General features: G+C 37.2%; 1 protein-coding gene across 1 annotated transcript in view; it reads right to left on the bottom strand.

The window, feature by feature from the left end:
• The window catches only part of LOC132097650 (dedicator of cytokinesis protein 8-like), a 44,998-nt gene that overhangs the window by 8,152 nt on the left and 19,250 nt on the right, over positions 1-17,596 (bottom strand). Inside the window, exons 9-35 of the mRNA XM_059503506.1 lie at positions 17,182-17,331; positions 15,897-15,977; positions 15,397-15,553; positions 15,170-15,294; positions 14,497-14,587; positions 14,175-14,337; positions 10,914-11,031; positions 10,393-10,463; positions 10,169-10,313; positions 9,518-9,619; positions 9,285-9,380; positions 8,186-8,420; positions 7,845-8,009; positions 7,519-7,691; positions 6,498-6,587; positions 6,314-6,409; positions 6,041-6,190; positions 5,768-5,881; positions 5,369-5,524; positions 5,142-5,278; positions 4,883-5,046; positions 4,566-4,717; positions 3,666-3,848; positions 3,361-3,487; positions 1,036-1,123; positions 783-879; positions 562-696 (exon numbers count right to left, since the gene is read on the bottom strand). Coding sequence (XP_059359489.1) covers positions 562-696; positions 783-879; positions 1,036-1,123; positions 3,361-3,487; positions 3,666-3,848; positions 4,566-4,717; positions 4,883-5,046; positions 5,142-5,278; positions 5,369-5,524; positions 5,768-5,881; positions 6,041-6,190; positions 6,314-6,409; positions 6,498-6,587; positions 7,519-7,691; positions 7,845-8,009; positions 8,186-8,420; positions 9,285-9,380; positions 9,518-9,619; positions 10,169-10,313; positions 10,393-10,463; positions 10,914-11,031; positions 14,175-14,337; positions 14,497-14,587; positions 15,170-15,294; positions 15,397-15,553; positions 15,897-15,977; positions 17,182-17,331 — 3,561 coding nt within the window. The remainder of the gene's footprint in view (positions 1-561; positions 697-782; positions 880-1,035; positions 1,124-3,360; positions 3,488-3,665; positions 3,849-4,565; positions 4,718-4,882; positions 5,047-5,141; positions 5,279-5,368; positions 5,525-5,767; positions 5,882-6,040; positions 6,191-6,313; positions 6,410-6,497; positions 6,588-7,518; positions 7,692-7,844; positions 8,010-8,185; positions 8,421-9,284; positions 9,381-9,517; positions 9,620-10,168; positions 10,314-10,392; positions 10,464-10,913; positions 11,032-14,174; positions 14,338-14,496; positions 14,588-15,169; positions 15,295-15,396; positions 15,554-15,896; positions 15,978-17,181; positions 17,332-17,596) is intronic.

The following is a 17,596-nucleotide window of genomic DNA, read 5'->3' as shown; positions in this document are numbered from 1 at the left end:
TATGATTTAATCACTTAAGCAGTCAGTGGGGAGACTTTTTTTCATTTGTTAAATTTTTTTTTTTTTTACTGTATAATTATTAATACAGTATAATCATATAATTATTATTGTATGTAAAACCATTATCTACAAGACCCAAATCACAAATCACCTATTTAAAAATCTGAACTGGATTAGATTGACTGCTAATCTGAATAATGAGAAAGGTGTATGTCTCCCCTCAATATCTATAGCGGTTACGGCCTTTAATATACATCTTGAATGTGTGTCTATATATTTTCAAGTAAATGTTAATTATTCATTAATCATTTGCCATTATTGTTAATTATTCTTAAATTACAGTCCATATGTCAAACATTCACCCCCGCACTATTTTCAAAAATGATGTTAGCCAGGTGGCATAATGTATCTTTTAAAACTATAACTATTAAATAAAAAAAAGGTATTATAAACCATAATAAATGCTGTTTTATGGTTATAAATAAAAACAAATTAAATTTCAGCACATTTTAGTGTACTGCCAGACGAAACGAATATACGTGGCACACACACGGTCAGTACCTTAACTATGAGAGCTCGAATGGTGCTGAAACAGTGTGACAGGAAGGTGGTGCTCTGGTTACAGGTCAGAGAGTGCAGCAGAACCTTCAACACTCCACCAACCACATTATCCTTACAGTCCGCCAGAGGAACTGCCTGCAACCAGGACACAAAGCAAAAGCATTATTCCATACTAAAATTTCTAACTATTTTTTCTTTCCACTGTAAGAGTTGTGTGTTACCTGTACGATCATCTCCAGCAGGTCCAGGACTATCAGGTTGGTCTCAGTCGCCAGGTTACCACTGATTATGGCCTCCTGATCCAGCTCTGCTTTGGATCTAAGGAAACAACAACAAGACATTAGGGCAAAACAGTAAAAAGCTTAATTTGAGCTGTAGATTAGGGCCGTGGAGAACTAGAATCAACTATTAATAAGAAGTGCCACAGGTGAAATGGATGTGAAGCGTGAAATGATGGTACTATTTTACGCTCACTTGTCCTGCCTGTCGTTTGTCTGGCGCCACTGTGTAAGGTCTTTCCTCCAGCGTAGGTTCTCTCTCTGACCCAGCGTCCGGTCGTTACCTTGCACAACACACAGCCAACACACCAAGACGGGACATATTTAGAAAATATCTAAACAAAGGAAGTCTGCGGACTGTAAACATGTAAAATTAGACAGCATTTTACGAGAAATTAAAAATAATTTTAGTGCATTGCGGAAAACAAATATTATATTCTTCATTACGCCAACAGCAACTGTCCCCTCTACAGTTAAATGAATAGTTATGTCATAATTTATTCATCTGCATGAATAAAAACCTGTATTTCAAAAACAAGGTTTTAAAAACCTGTATGATTTTCTCATACTATTTTGTATTGAACAAAAGGTAACCTGTTTTAAATATCCTGTAACATGTAATGTGCCAGTATGACACCATAAGAGTATTGTGTCTTTCCTGCCCCGATCTGCAGTAAAAAAACAACTAAATAAATACCACCTTTCCTCACACAATGTTATCCAAAAATAGACTGCATGATATGAAGTACATTATTTGTATTTATATATATATATATATATATATATATAAAAAAAAAATAGCCAATGGCTCACCATCGAGTCCCTTTAAGGCTGGTGAACTTAGTAAAATAACGCTGAATAAATTCTACTTTATATAAATATATATATATGTATATATTTATGTATGTGTGTGTATGTAAATTTATTTGATGTGATTTTTATTTTATAAATTTTATAATTTATTTATGGGACTGAAAAATATCACACAAAAATATATATATATATATACACACACACACACAGAACCGTGAAAAGGTTTTTTTTTTTTGCATATTTGTCACACATAAAAGATTCAGGCCATTAAACTAATTTTAATATTACACAGAGATAATGCATGTAACTTCAACATGCTGTTTTTAAATGATGATTTCATTTATTAAGGGAAAAAAGCTGTCCAAACCTACAGTACCTGGCCCTACATGAAAAAAAGTAATTGCCCAATCCTGTTAAACCATGAAAGAACTGTGATTAAGCACATTATTTTATAAAGCGGGAGTTAAATTTCACTAGCCAGACCCAGGCCTGTATAGACAATAAGAACTTGTCTGACAAAGTGAAGAGATCTAAAGAAATTCCAGAACAGATGAGAAACAGAATAGTTGACATGTATCAGTCTGGAAAGGGTTATAAAGCCATTTCTGGTTCCAGTGAACCAAGGTCAGAACCATTATCCACAAATGGAGAAAACAGTGGAACAGTGGTGAACCTTCCCAGGAGTGGCCAGCCTACCAAAATTACTCCAAGAGCGCAACAACGACTCATCCAGGAGGTCATAAAAGAACCCAGAACGACATCTAAAGAACTGCAGGCCTCACTTGCCTCAATTTAGGTCAGTTTTCATGATTCAACAATAAGAAAGAGACTGGACAAAAACGGCATCCAAGGGAGAGTTCCAAGACAAAAGCCACTGCTGACCAAAAAGATCACAAAGACTCGTCTCACATCTGCCAAAAAAATATCTTGATTATCCAAAAGACTTTTGGGCAAATATTCTGTGGACTGATGCAACAAAAGTTTGCATCAATAAGTATACAAGCTTTTTGGAAGGTGTGTGTCCCGTTACATCAGGCGTAAAACCAAAAAAGATCAAGCCAACAATCAAACATGGTGGTGGTAGTGTGATGGTCTGGAGCAGCTTTGAAACTTCAGGACCTGGACCACTTGCTATAGTTGATGGAACCATTAATTCTGCTCTCTATCAGAAAATCCTGAAGGAGAATGTCGGGCCGTCAGTTTGTGACCTTAAGCTCAAGCGCACTTGGGTTATGCAGCAAGACAATGGTCCCAAACACACCATCAAGTCCACCTTGGCTCAAAAACAACAAAATTAAGTTTTTGGAGTGGCCAAGTCAAAGTCCGGACTTAAATCTGTTTGAGATGCTGTGGCATGACCTTAAACAGTCCTTTCATGCTCGAAGACCCTCCAATGGGGCTGAATTAAAACAATTTTGCAAAGAAAAGTGGGTCAAAAACCCTCTGCAAATGTTGCTGCAAAGGGTGGAACTGCCAGTTATTAGATTTAGATGGCAATTACTTTTTAATGTAGTTCCAGGCAGATTTGGATATATCACATATTAATGTTAAAAAAATTTCATCGGAATCATTCAAATGTGACAAATATGCAAAAAATTTCAAAAACAGAAAGGAATACCCTTTGTTTTCCATGGAAGAAAGAAAGTAAATGATGACAGAATTTCTTTTAAAGGCTAAGATAGGAAGTAAAACATGAGATGCAGCTCACCTCCCACCCTTTTCATCATTTGTCCTCTGGCTCCGATTCCTCCCAGCAGAGCCTCCTCCAGACGCGCTTTAGCCTGCTGAGACTTCTGCAGGGCCTGTGTGCTCACCTTATCAGAACTCTGCTTCCCCTACACACACACACACACACACACACAATACACCACATGAATATCTTCTAATGACATCCAAAGGACGTCTTCCCGTCCACATCAAAGTACATCCTGTCACTGTGACTAAGCACTTCTTGAAGGTCACTGAGTGATGCTGCAGTGACTGATGTGTTTTTACACAGTCTATGGGTTTTACCCTGTACTCAAAGCAGGAGATGCAGATGGCGAGGAGCTCCAGCAGACGGCTCATCTGAGATGAAGGAATGTCCGCAGTCCAGCGTTGGATCAGATTCGGATCTGCGTTCTTGATTATCCACAGGAAACACAGGAGCAGATTGCGACTGGTCTCTGCTGTCAACATGTTGCTTGTTTTCCCCGTCTGGACAAAATACATTGTCAAAGAATATTCAAATGAGAATGACTGTTTCTTTGGAATATATATCAGATGAATAGACAAATATCCATACATATTTACAAGGATCTCTGGAATAGCCTACCTGATTTTGATTGGTTAATTACGGTCAAATATATTGAATGCTAAAACTCTATACTCTCATTTCACTCCAAGTGTTGTTGTTGTTAACAGAAACTAAAACTGAAACTATTAAATTACTTTCCTTTATTGCATTAAACTGGAAATTAAGCTTGAAACCCTAAAATTGTGTTTTCACTCAGTTGCTAAGGCAAAGTGTCTTATTTTTCTTAAAGTACTATAACTATTACTGAAATCCAAATAATTTTAAGATACATAAAAATATATTTAAAAAAAAATAATAAAAATGACAAAAGCACCAAACTTTTTTACAATTTAAACAGTAATTCAACTGAAAACTCATTATTTCAAATAAAATCTATATTGAACTATCAATAAACATTATTATAGCATATAAAAAAATAATAAAATAGCAATGACCACTCCACAGACTTTTTTTCTTATACAGTTAAATTATATAAATATTTAATGTTAATTTATTTCACATCTCAATTACGTTTTGAATTATTTTAATATAATATAATACAATGCAATATATTATAATATCATATAATATATAGGCCTAATGTTATAAAAAATATGTCATTTAAAAACTATTCATACCACAGAGGCCATAGAGGCCAGTGCATTTCTCCCTAAAGTGTTGAAAGGATTTCCAGCGATTGCCAATGCAACAGACTGATTGATGGGGGTGATGCTGTCAGGATCTTCCTCAGGCCCAACGGACTTGCCTTTACCTCCACGCGAGTCAGATACTGCGAAGACAACATATACTCACTCACACATTTAAACCACAGATCTGAAAAGCATGATCCATTTCAAACTACCATCATGCACCACCAGAGAGCCATAATCCAGCATTTTGGCCCACTGGCTAAAAGCAACTAGAGATTAACAATGTGACTTGTGTAAGGCAGTACCTGTGAAGTCAAGGTAATTGATGGAGTCGATGATAATGCCCACTAGAGGGAGGTAGAGAGCAGCAATCTTAGCCTTGACCTCTGGCCTCGAGCAGCGCTGGTCCAGATCGTGAGCACACAATAAGCTGTATGTGGCGTTGATGGCCTTTTGTTGTACTCTCCCTCTGTGTATACACACATTAATTAATAACGTTTAGTAAACGCACACTTGAAAAGTTCACTGAACGCTTTAGTGGCACACATGTTAAATGTGACTAACCCCTCTGACTCCATGTCCAGTGCAGTGCTCAGTTCGGTCAGCAGCAGTCCGGTCAAGTAATGGCGCTGCTTAAAGTCTTGTGACAGATCAAACATGGCTGCGATCTTATTGTCCTGAAAACTGCACAAGCTGGAGGTCTGGTGACAGAGACAAAGGTTTTACGGCAATGCTCATTGTCTCCGAATACTGTGAGAGTTAGACACAGCTGATGATGTTTCTGCACAGACCTGTGAGGAGGTGGAGGGGGACGGGGAGGCGGGGGCAGACGCAGGGCTGCTGAAGAACAGGCTCAGGTTGAGGTAATGCTCATGACTACACAGGACCCTCAAAAACTCCAACCTCATACTGATCAAAGTCGACATGTTCACGCTCTTTGCTGCCATCTGAGAGAGAGAGAAAGAGCAGGGTCAACACTGATAATAAATCAGCATATTAGAATGATTTCTGAAGGATCATGTGACACTGAAGCCTGGAGTAATGATGCTGAAAATGCAGCACTGCGTCACATACATAAATTATATTTTAAAGTATGTTAAAATAGGCTTGTGGTGTTCACTGAACTTATTAGTTGTGAATGATTTCTTTCTATTAAGATAATGATTAGTAAATGAGACGAGCTGCAGGACCTGGTTGCAGTAATTCTTCACCAGCTGGAACACGAAGCCTCGGTCCATCAGAGACATCAGGTCATACAGGAAGAAAGCCAGGCTGATGTTCACCTTCTCTGCCTGCTCTAGCTCCTATAGACAAATAAACACACACATCTCTTCTCGTTAGCACTGACAAATAACATTCTTCCAGAAGATCTAACCTCTTGTTTGTCTCATGCGCGCCACGTTTACAGATTTACCAAACAGTTCTTGGATTAGATAAGGATCTGTTCAGATGGATTCGATCACCTTTTGTTGTTTTACTAAAATGTTTCCAATCTCGGCAGTCACCACGTTGACAATCGTGGTGATGTCATCTTTGAAACGATCCGAAAACCGATTCCTCCGAGAGATCGCCTTCTTATCCAGCTGAGACACATGCTGGCTCATGCTCTTCACCTGGAGTGTGCACGTATGGACCGTGAGAATCACACAAAAAAACTCAATAAACAACATCTTATATGCGAAATTTAAAGTTGGTTTGCTCAGCAACATGTTTATATTCAATCACAACCATCTTACAAGAAGTTCGAAGAAGAACCAGGCGTATTTGTAGACGTTTTCTCTGCAGACTCCAGTGCTGACCACCATCTGAAGAGCCAGCTCCTCATGGAACAACTACACAGACACACATTGATTTGCTTACTAGGGAACACAACCTCTGCTGAAACGACAGACATCTTCGGTAATGAAGAGGCAAGTCAACCTTTCTGTTTGTGGGCCGTGTGCTTGAGCTTTGTGAAGTACTGGAGACATTTCCAGCTGTTGACATGCGACTGCCAGGAAGATTTAAACCCTGGTGGAAACCAAAAATGTGTGAACAATAAGAAAAATATGGCAATTGAGTGTATATGTGCATGTAAAGAAAAGACTGCACCATTCCAAATAGAACTAAGAAGACCTTTTTAAAATGTAAATTTTAATTTAAAGAAATGGTGTTGTTATTGTTAACTAAAAATATTATTTGAAAAATCTGTAATAAAATATAAATACAAAATATGAATTTTAAGCAAATTTCTTTCATTATTAATAAATACTATAATAGTATTTATTAGACATACTTAATATTATTCTTTATATACGTATGCTAAACATCAAATCGGCTAGAAAAATTTAAGTATGATATTGCATTTGTATATTCATTAATTCCTGGAATAAGATAAATAAATTAAATATGAAATGGAAAAAAAACTGCAAACTGAAATAAAATAATTGCAAGCACAATAATTAGTCAATAAATGAAAATATAGACATTTGGAAAAACTAACTAAAATGACTAAATTATAAATAAATACTATAAAAGATATATAAACAATAATAAAAAAAATGTTAATGTTAATATTTTATACATGCTAAATATTTAGAATAAATAGTTTATATAAATAATAAATATTTATAATAAAAAATATTAATTATATATAGAAATGAAATACTAATTCCAGTATATTAATATAATAGCGGTAAGATAAACGTAATAGAGTATAAAATGTTTGAGATCTTCAGGATTCATTCTGACTGTAATAAAAGTGATTCTGAAATTTCTTACAAAATGAAACACCAGTTTCAGTATATTAATATAATATAATACAATTCTTAAATATTTAAGAAATTCAATGTAATTTCACTCAAATGGAATTCAGTATATTCCTCTTCCTATCATTCTGTGGCCAATTCAAATTCCAGCTCATGACTTTTTGTCCAGCACAAGCTTGATGTTGTATCTGTACCTTTCCTAGAATGTTATTGACCTCTGCGTCCTCTGGGCTCTGCGGCGCTGGTATATCAGGGTTGCTGCTGGAGCGGATCCGTGACTGAAGCAGCATCAAGCCGACCGTGGTGGCCGTGGCGCGAGTCAGAGTGCTGTATCGGCTCTCAGGGTGAGCCATCAGACCTCCTGTGCCTGGTGAACATAAGCCTCAGCTCAGTGACAGACAACAACAGAGCAAGTCCCAAAGCCACTAAAACCTCTCTTGCACACGGAATAATGGACGGTTTCGGATTGGTGAAGAATGACATCCTTGGCGGTCAAGATGATGTCACAGCCCTACTGTACCTGGGGTGTGGATTTCATGTTGTGTGTCTGGCAAGCGGAACACAAAGTACAGGTATGTTGCTAGGAGACAGTTTCTGCCCTGATGGTCCTTTGCCAGCTCCTGACTGTTGTGAAGACTGTTGACAACCGACACCACTGACTCAAATGCAATCTGGGCCAGATTTGCTGCACAAAACAAGATTAGAACTCCAGCTGACAATCCTGAACATGCATATTCGCCTACACAGTATGCAAAAATCAGTACATCAAATGTCCTTCTATGCTAAAAAATGTATCTTGAGTTTTTTGTCTTTCCAGTGAGTGTAATACAAAAGCTAAAGCTCTTCCTATCTGAAACGCACCAGTCTGTCCAGCGATGACCATGGGCTGCAAGATGAGACGGAAGAGCTTGTCGAGGACCTGGTGGAGAAACAGCACCAGCGGCTCCAGGCCGGAGGAAGACAGCGAGATGATGCTGAGTTTCAGCTCGTGCTCAAACATGTTTTCCGAAATCTTCTCATCTCCCACTCGAATAGGGAATATGGTCTTGCCCTCCAGGGCGTGACACAGAGTGAAGAAACGCTCCAGGTGACTGTCCTGTGATGGAATAAAAAGATTTGTTAACAACAGCCATTTCGTTTAATGAATGCTTCTGAAATATATGTTCACTGCATAATATTAGTAAAAAAATTTACCACTAGAAACTGGTATTTTATTTACTTTATAATAGGTTTCTGATAATAATATAATAAAATATAAAAACTATTAACTAAATACTTAATAAAAAATTTAATACCGCATACACATTAATTAAACTTAATTAAAAAATGAAGAAAACACTATATACATACTATATACATAGAAATCATTAATACTCTCAATACTTTATATTTAATAATACATTTATTTTTCTATTTTCAGTTTTTATTTTAATTTAAGCTTTTGACGACTTTTTGAGCTTTCGATCATTTTGTGCTTTTGATTCGTTTTTCTATTAAATATATTTACATTTATTTAGTACTTAAGCTTCAGTTAGTTGCCAAGGCAACATTTCTAAATGTCTTTTTTCTTCATCTAATAATTCAGTCAATTCTTATTCCTGTCATTTTATATGTGGTTGGTCAATTTCATTCAGATTAGTATTTTTCACACTAGCTGATATTTGAACACTTTAATAACATTTAAAAAATGTAACTCTAGAACTCTCTATTCTAATTCTATATTATCTATGCTCTATTCTAATGCCATATTTTTTTTTCATTTTTAACTTGCTACGTTTACTGTATTAGGCTAACCGAGATTTGTCATAGCACTTAAATATTGTTGCTCTTTTGTTGGCTTCGATTACTTCTATTGTCCTCATTTGTAAGTCACTTTGGATAAAAGCATCTATTAAATGACAAAATGTAAATGTAGCACACTGTAGCACACTGGGAAGTGAGTTCTGAGAGCGTTTCGCACCTGTGTTTGGACTGAGGACACAGCTTGTAGCTCAAGGTTGAACAGTCCCTTATGGTTCTCCAACCACTTTACAGGAGGTACCTGAGCTGGCAGTTTCTGAAAGCATATAAAAAGGTTACAGAATATACACAGAAGAATCATTGAATATGTGCCCAAACGAGACATCAATGCAAGGTGCCGAAATGAAATGACTGGCATTCCAAAAAAGGCAGATGTGAAATGGTGGACTGTACCTCTGGGGAATGCAGGGAATAGTTCAAAGGAAGTTTGTCCAGAACGATTGGCAGACACTGCTGCCCAGTCTGCAGCCTGTCATTGTTCAGCAAGGGTAACCACTGCAGGGAAGGAAGTGAAGTCATGTCACTCATTTGTGTGTGGACAGTGTTAACATCGCTGGAGTCTGGGTTCGACCCTTCTCCCTGGCTGTAATCTTTGACTCCTCTCTATCCTTTTTTTTTTAATTAAGAGAAACATCCCTCTTTGTGAGGAATGTTTCTCTTAATTTTGCCACAGATGCATTTATTTGATCAAAAATACAGTAACAACTGTAACTGTTTTCTATTTGAATATATTTTAAAAAGTAATTTATTCCTGTGATGACACAGCTGAATTTTCAGCACCATTACTCCAGTCTTCAGTGTCACATGATCCTTCAGAAATCACTTTAATATGCTGATTTGGTGCTCAAGAAACATTTCTTATCATCATTGTTGAAAACAGTTGTGCTGCTTAATATTTTTGTGGATTCAAAAGAACAACATTTATTTTATTAAGTCATAACTGTCATTTTCCATCATTTTATGGCATCCTTGGTGTATAAAAGTATTAATTTCTTTTAAAAAAACAGCACTGTATACAAACACACAGTCTGTAGAGTCACTCACTGAATATCCAATGAGAGCCTCCACACTTCCAGTCTGGTTCTGTTTCTGCTGGCAGCTGATATGGTAAAAGGTGAACAGTAAGTGATGCTTCTCTGTTAAACGGGCTGGAAGATGGATCTTTATCTCGTCATAGAAATCAGGAGACCTGTGGAGGAGATAGAAACCACCCTTACATTTTTGCTTGATATATTGATCACTAAAATGGTTGTAGGATTGATGATTACCTGTTGTGGTATGTGACTGGAGTGTAGACCTCTTGAAGAAACTCAGGGCCGCTTGATTTGCCAAAGATTACCTTTTTTGGACAGTGCAGAGAGGTCAATATCAGCTTAAGGGCAAAAAATACTCCAAATGAGAACATTTAGAATCCACTCTACAGCAATTACACACACAATTATGAGTTGGGATTTAATGGTGTGTCACTTAAAGTGTAAGTTTTATATATTTCATTTATGTTATTTATTCGCAATCGACTTGAAATCATACAATACAGTTACTAGTACTATTATTATATTAACAATAATAATCAATTTCACGTTATTTTCATATTATATAGTTTGCATGTTAAATCATAGTCTCTTTAAAGCTTTGTAAACATATTGCACAGGGGTAGAATGACAATAATTGAAATTGAATAGAAAATGTATTTGTTTGATATACGTAAATAATACTTTTAATTGATGATGTTGTGGTGAATATTAGAATATAAATGTATAAATAAATCTGAATATGGTTTTGCACTCACAGGCATGGTAAAGCTAGGATCCTCACCACTCATGAACTGGATTTTAACCGTAATGTTTCTGGCAGAAGTCAAACGGTTAGTAAGATTCAACCTCAGGGGATACACATACAGCAGGTTCCTGTAACATGAATAGCATAAAAGAAAATAAACTCTAGATGTTATTTGCAGACAAAATAATGAATCCATCAGGAATCCACGATTGGCTGTAAAAACATTAACTGGCCACTAGATGGCGCAGACCGCTTACAGTTCAACCCTTACAACAAGGAAGAAACTAGTTGCACCAGTGTTGCCATGTTTCATAAAGTCTGTCATAAATATGGGAACTTGCTTCTGTTTTGCCTGGCTTACTTCCATAGAGCATTTGATTAAATGCAAGTTTATTCTAGAATTAATAAAATCAATTAAGCAATTCTACTTTGTCCATAATCTATAAACACCCTCCGAACATCCCTCTGATCACAGGGTGTTTTAAGTAAAGCATTTTTTTTTGGCTTGATTTGTCCGATTGCTTGTTTTTCTTATGATACCTGGCAACATTGTCCTGCACGCAGTTTTTCCAACTATCTGTGTTCATAGTAAATGAGTGACTAATATCAACCATAGTTCTGCACTAAAAATTCTGACACACCTTTTTCCTCATAACTAAGACATTTTTAAGGTTTGTGATTAATCACTGCATCCCATTTCTGCTAGATCTCAGCATGGCAACTCATGTGTGTGTGCATGTTTACAGTGGGAGAAATATATATTTGATCCCCTGCTGATTTTTTAAGTTTGCCCACTTACAAAGAAATTAAGGGTCTGTATATTTGTGGTAGGTTTACCTTAACAGATAGAGACAGAATATCAACCAAAAAATAAAATAAATAAATCAGAAGAAACAGATTATATAAAAGTTAGAATTAGAAACTGATTTACATTTCAGTGAGTGACTTAAGTATTTGATCCCCTACCAACCAGTAAGAATTCTGGCTCCCACAGATTGGTTATGTGCCCATGTGGAACTCAGATTAGTCCTGCCACTTTAAGAAGTTACTCCTCTTGTGTTAGGTGTATAAAACATCTGTCCAAACAATCTGTATCTTCCATTCCAACCTCTCCTCCACCATGGGCAAGACCAAAGAGCTGTCAAAGGATGTCAGAGAAAAGATTGTAGATCTGCACAAGGCTGGAATGGGCTACAAGACCATCAGCAAGAAGCTTGTTGAGAACTGTTGGCGCGATTATTCGGAAATGGAAGAAATACAAAACAACCATCAATAGGCTTTGGTCTGGAGCTACGTGCAAGAACTCGTCTCATGGGGTTAGGATGATGTTGCGAAAGAGAGAAAGTGCTGTGGTCAGATGAGACCAAAATTAAGCTCTTTGGCGTTAACTCGACTCGCCGTGTTTGGAGAGAGAGAGAAATCCTGACAATGACCCTAAGAACACCATCCCTACAGTCAAGCACGGAGGTGGAACATTATGCTTTGGGGCAGTTTTTCTGCTAAAGTAGAGGATGACTTCACCACATTGAGGGGCAAGTGGACGGGGCCATGTACTGTAAAATCTTGGACAAGAACCTCCTTCCCTCAGCCAGAACACTGAAGATGGGTCATGGATAAGTCTTCAAGGATTACAATGACCCAAAACAACAAGCAGTGGCCTAGCCAGTCTCCAGACCTCAATCCTGTAGAAAATCAGTAGAGGGAGTTCCCAAACGACAGCCAAGAAACCTTAAGGATTTAGAGAGAATCTGTAAAGACGAGTGGATCAAAATCCCTCCTGAGATGTGTGCAAACCTGGTGACCAACTCCAAAAAATGTCTTACCTCAGTGCTTGCCAACAAGGGTTTCTGCACCAAGTACTATGTCATGTCATGTTTTGCTTGGGGATCAAATACTTATTTCACTCACTGAAATGCAAATCAATTTCTAACCTTTATTTTTTGGATTTTTTGGTTGGCCTTCTGTCTCTTAACCTACCATAAAAATAACAGACCCTTTATTTCTTTGTAACTGGGCAAACTTACAAAATCAGCAGGGGTCAAATAAATATCCCCCCCCCCGTATGTGGTTTATAAGGACACAAATGTGTATAATGACATGGCATGACATGGATTACAACATAAAGGTGATTTATGAAGACACTTTCGGTGTCCCCATAATTCTAAAAGGCTTATAAATCATTCAGAATGAAAGGAAAGGATGTAACATGTGGTGTCCCATACTTTAAATTTGTGCTCTGCATTCAATGCATTTAACCCATCCAAGTGCACAGACACAGCAGTGAGTAGTGAACGAACACACACACTGTGAACACACTCCCAGAGCAGTGGGCAGGCAGAGTAGCGGTGCCTGGGGATCAGTTGGGGGTTCGGCGTCTCACCTCAGCTGTGGTACTGAGAGTGGAGAGAACACTGTACATTCGACAATGCTTGCCGGACCCGAGACTCGAACCCACAACCTTTGGGTTACAAGTCTGACTCTCTATCCATTAGGCCACAACTGCCCCCATCTGTTAGGGGAGGGGGCACACAAACAGGAGGAGCCACTAAAAGGGGAGGAGCCACTCAATTATTTGCTCTCAAGTTTTTGCTAGCGGTTCAATTTGACCTACAGCTCATAATTGACCAGCTCAAATAGAAATTATAACAACTGGTAAATCTGATAAAAGACTGAATAGATTTATGCATTTCAAAAATACAAATGTACCAAAAATAAAAAGAAATTCAGCCACATACTAGTCAACTGAACAGTGTGTGTGTGTGTGTTAGCATGAGAGAGAGAGAGAGAGAGAGAGAGAGTACACATTTCAGCTTATGTTTTTTTTTCTGTTGTGAGAGTTGGATGCACATTTTGATGCCTGGTGACAGGGGTAGAGGGCTCCCATATAAAGCACCTTCATGATAGATAATAGCGTCCCATCCAGATTCAAACTATTCCTAGTTTTAGTTTTGTTCAAACCCACCATGGAGAAAACTCTCTACAGTGAGATCACCTTATTTACGCGGAAACAACAACATTCTGAGTTCTGATATTCCCTCGTCTATAAATTGTATATAAAGCGGCACAAGTTATCCCCTACTTCTCAGCGTGAGAAATACAAGGTGTGGTGTGAGAGCATCTAAATCTAAATCTAATCTAATCTTTAAATCTAAAAACGAGTTGGTGTAGGGAAAATAATGTTTGTACAGTATAAATGTCATTACACCTATGGAGAGTCCCCTTAAACCATAAAAACCAACATGTGTGTGTGTGAGAGATAGAGTGGGATTACCGATATATACAGTGAGGCACATAGACTTCACTAGAAGGGAACTCCAGCACTTCTTTAACCGCCCGTGGAGTTTTCTCAGAAACTGGCTTCACTGGAATCAGTTCTGGGGACAGACACCCGGGAACTGTCTCTGGCACTGGAGACACTTCCAGTCTCAGAAAACCTTTCAAACAACACATAAATAAACGGCGCAAGCTGAGTCACATGCCAAAGTTTGATCCTTGAAAATACATGTTTCACTAACTGTTAAGTCCTACACATATGAGTTTTTACCGTGGATAAACTGGACTATAAAAAGGCACAAGTTAGAAAATCTCCTCACCAGGTATGATCTTAACACGCCGCTGACCGGACGACCTCTTGATGTCCGCCAGGAACTTGAACAGATCCTCGTCACTCAGACGCTCTCCTTCCTGCCAGCACACACAGTAAATATTTAGCTCAATTCAAAAATGAACCCAAGTGTCAAATGGAAGAATATTTCCAGAATGTAGTGTGATGTTAGAGCTAGCTGAAGAACGCAGGCACCAATTAATCTGAAGAATGTGAAGAGTGGAATGATGTACTCAAGCTGACCAACTAAAATTCTAATAATTTCAACAACTTATTTTTTCACAGAGCTAATTCAATGAGTTTGGATTTTTTTTAGCACAGGAAAGCACTGTTCTGAAAAAAAAAATCTAATAAATGTTTCTTGAGCATCAAATCAGCATACTAGAATGATTTCTGAATGATCATGTGACATTGAAGACTGGAGTTATGGTTGCTAAAAATTAAGCTTTGCCATCATAGGAATAAATACATGTTAAAATATATTACATTAAATTGAATTGTAATGATTAACTTGTAAGATATTTTACAATATTACTTTTTACATTTATTAAAACATTACAAAATCTTACTGACCCCAATACTCTGAATGAACCTCTGTACATAAACAACAAAGTCCCATCTACATTTTTTCTTGAATATTCTATTTGTTATAAATATGATACCTGCTTGATTAATGTGCACGTGGTAAAAGCTGGTTTGAAGCCAGACAGGATATAGTTGTCCTCCATCATGCTGAATCTTTCAGAGTTACGTCTGGGCAATCCCTTCTTTTCCAAACTACTCCTGCCTGTGCCATAATCAAAATTGAACACAATTATGGATTTAGCAATTTTTTAGAGAGTGAGTGCAGAGCAACAGACCAATGATGTTCATCTGTTCAGTATTTCACCATTGATGCTGTCTGTGTCACTTGTTTCTCTCTCCAGTGTGGAGTTGATGGCACTCATGATGTTGACCGTGGCAAAGGCGAAAGGCATCCTGTAGCGGCCCAGTCTTTGACAAAACCCCTCCGCCTGATTCCTCAACTTCTCCAGCTTGTCTCTGTTCTGATGTATAGAGAAAAAAAGAAAAAAGAAAGTGGTTTCATGAATTACAGTATTTCTCATTAGAGAGTGTGTGGAGGATAACCAACTTATTGTTTGAATTCAAAATAATGAATCTACTCTTCTGGCAAAGCTTTCCACTAGACATTGGCACAAAGTTGCAGGGTTTTGCAGGGGCTCTTCCCCACCAGACTCTGTGAATGATTTCTTTATGGACTGTACTTTGTATACAGGGTAACTGTCATAACCCATGCCAAAATCTAATAATGAGCAGGGCTGTCAACATACGTTTGGCCATGTTGTGTATTTAAACAACTTGAGAGATAGAGAAGTATTCAGCGTTTACCTTAGTAGTGTCACTCTCCTTCAGTAACATGTATGGTTCCGCACAATCCCCGATCTCTCCCTGCTGTAGAACCTTCTCAATCTACACACGTTCAACACAAACACACTATTAATAACACTATTGCTACTCAACATTCATCATCATCTCCATTATAATCTCCACTATCATGGGGAATAATTACTATTAACATTAGTGTCAGAATGTTGTTTTTAATATTAATTACACAAAAATATTAAGCACCTCAACATTGATAATAATAAGAAAAGAGCACCAAAGCAACACATTAGAATGATTTCTGACAGATCTTGTGACACTGAAGACTGGAGTAATGGCCACTGAAAATGAAGCAGTAACAGGAATAAATCAAGAAACAAATAAAACAGTTATTTTAAATTGTAATAATATTTTACAATATTATGGTTTTACAGGAAAGAAAAATGGAGAGCATAAAAGACTTTTTACAAAAGCATAAAACAAGTTATACCGACCCTAAAGTTTTCAATTATGGTGAACATAAAATGTTTGAAATTTATGCAAACTTCACTGAAAATAAAGAAAACTTGGTCACACTTTATGTTAAGGTCCAATTGTCGCTATTAACAAACCTTTAACTTTAACTTTTTTTTCAGTAAACTCATAGTTTGCTGCCTTTTAATTATTATTAAGGTAGTTGTAAAGTTTATGTATTGGGTAGGATTAGGGAATAATGATATAGTCATGCATAATATGTGCTTTATAAGTACTACTAAACAGCCAGTATGTTAATAATAGCCATGCCAATAAGCAACAAGTTAATAGTGAGAACTGGTCCCTATCCTTGCCGCTGCCGCCTCTGGCTTGCTTAGTTGGGGACACTTCATTTACAGTGATATCATTGACTTAACGGCAAATGATTGCAAAGCTACTATTTAAACTGAACTGAGCTGGACGATGACATCACTGAATTTAATGATGAACTGCATTTAACTGTCATTGTGCATTATTCTTGTGCTTTCCTAATGAATGTTGTTCAGATGCTTTGACACAATCTGTTTTGTTTAAAGCGCTATATAAATAAAGGTGACTTGGCTTGAATATACTGTGGTGAAAATTATATTCTAAGGTACCAAAACTTTTTATTAATTGAAAAAGACTCAAAATGGTCAAATACCTGAGAGTTTAATCCTCCTGACCTATATATAGGTTTATCAATTGTTTATAATATATAGTCATTTCAAGTAAAAAAAAAAAAAAGTTATGTATTTAAATCATTTTTAGGTATACAGTCACTATTAATCAACACTACCTTAACGACCAGATAGATATCTGGAGAAGGGTAGGAGATTGAGAAAACTGCAGATCTGGCCAAAGTGGAGGGGTCAGTGTGGGGAGTGTGAGGCCGCAGGAAACCCTTCAACTGATCTGAGTTCATGTCAAGATGGAAGTTCTCTGAAATCTGAAGGAAACAAAAAATACCATGATTGGCATGGATAGCATGAAACAACCAGCCTGCTAAGGGTTTTACCATATTTCTAAATAAACAGAAGGGAAATTGTGGTGCATAAAGAACAAAAACACTTCCTCAAATTTCAGTCCGAGTGAATCAATCATAACAGAAAGACACCTCACAAAGAGCAACATTAGCACAGTTTGCCCCCAAATTACCACTGAATCTCACTCAATCTGACAGAACCCATCTTCAAGGCTTACTTGGGCATATC

The sequence above is a fragment of the Carassius carassius genome, chromosome 21 (genome assembly GCF_963082965.1).
Source record: "Carassius carassius chromosome 21, fCarCar2.1, whole genome shotgun sequence".
NCBI lineage: Eukaryota > Metazoa > Chordata > Actinopteri > Cypriniformes > Cyprinidae > Carassius > Carassius carassius.
The sequence above is the reverse complement of the archived record's forward strand: the minus strand, read 5'-3'. Positions and strand labels throughout refer to the sequence as shown.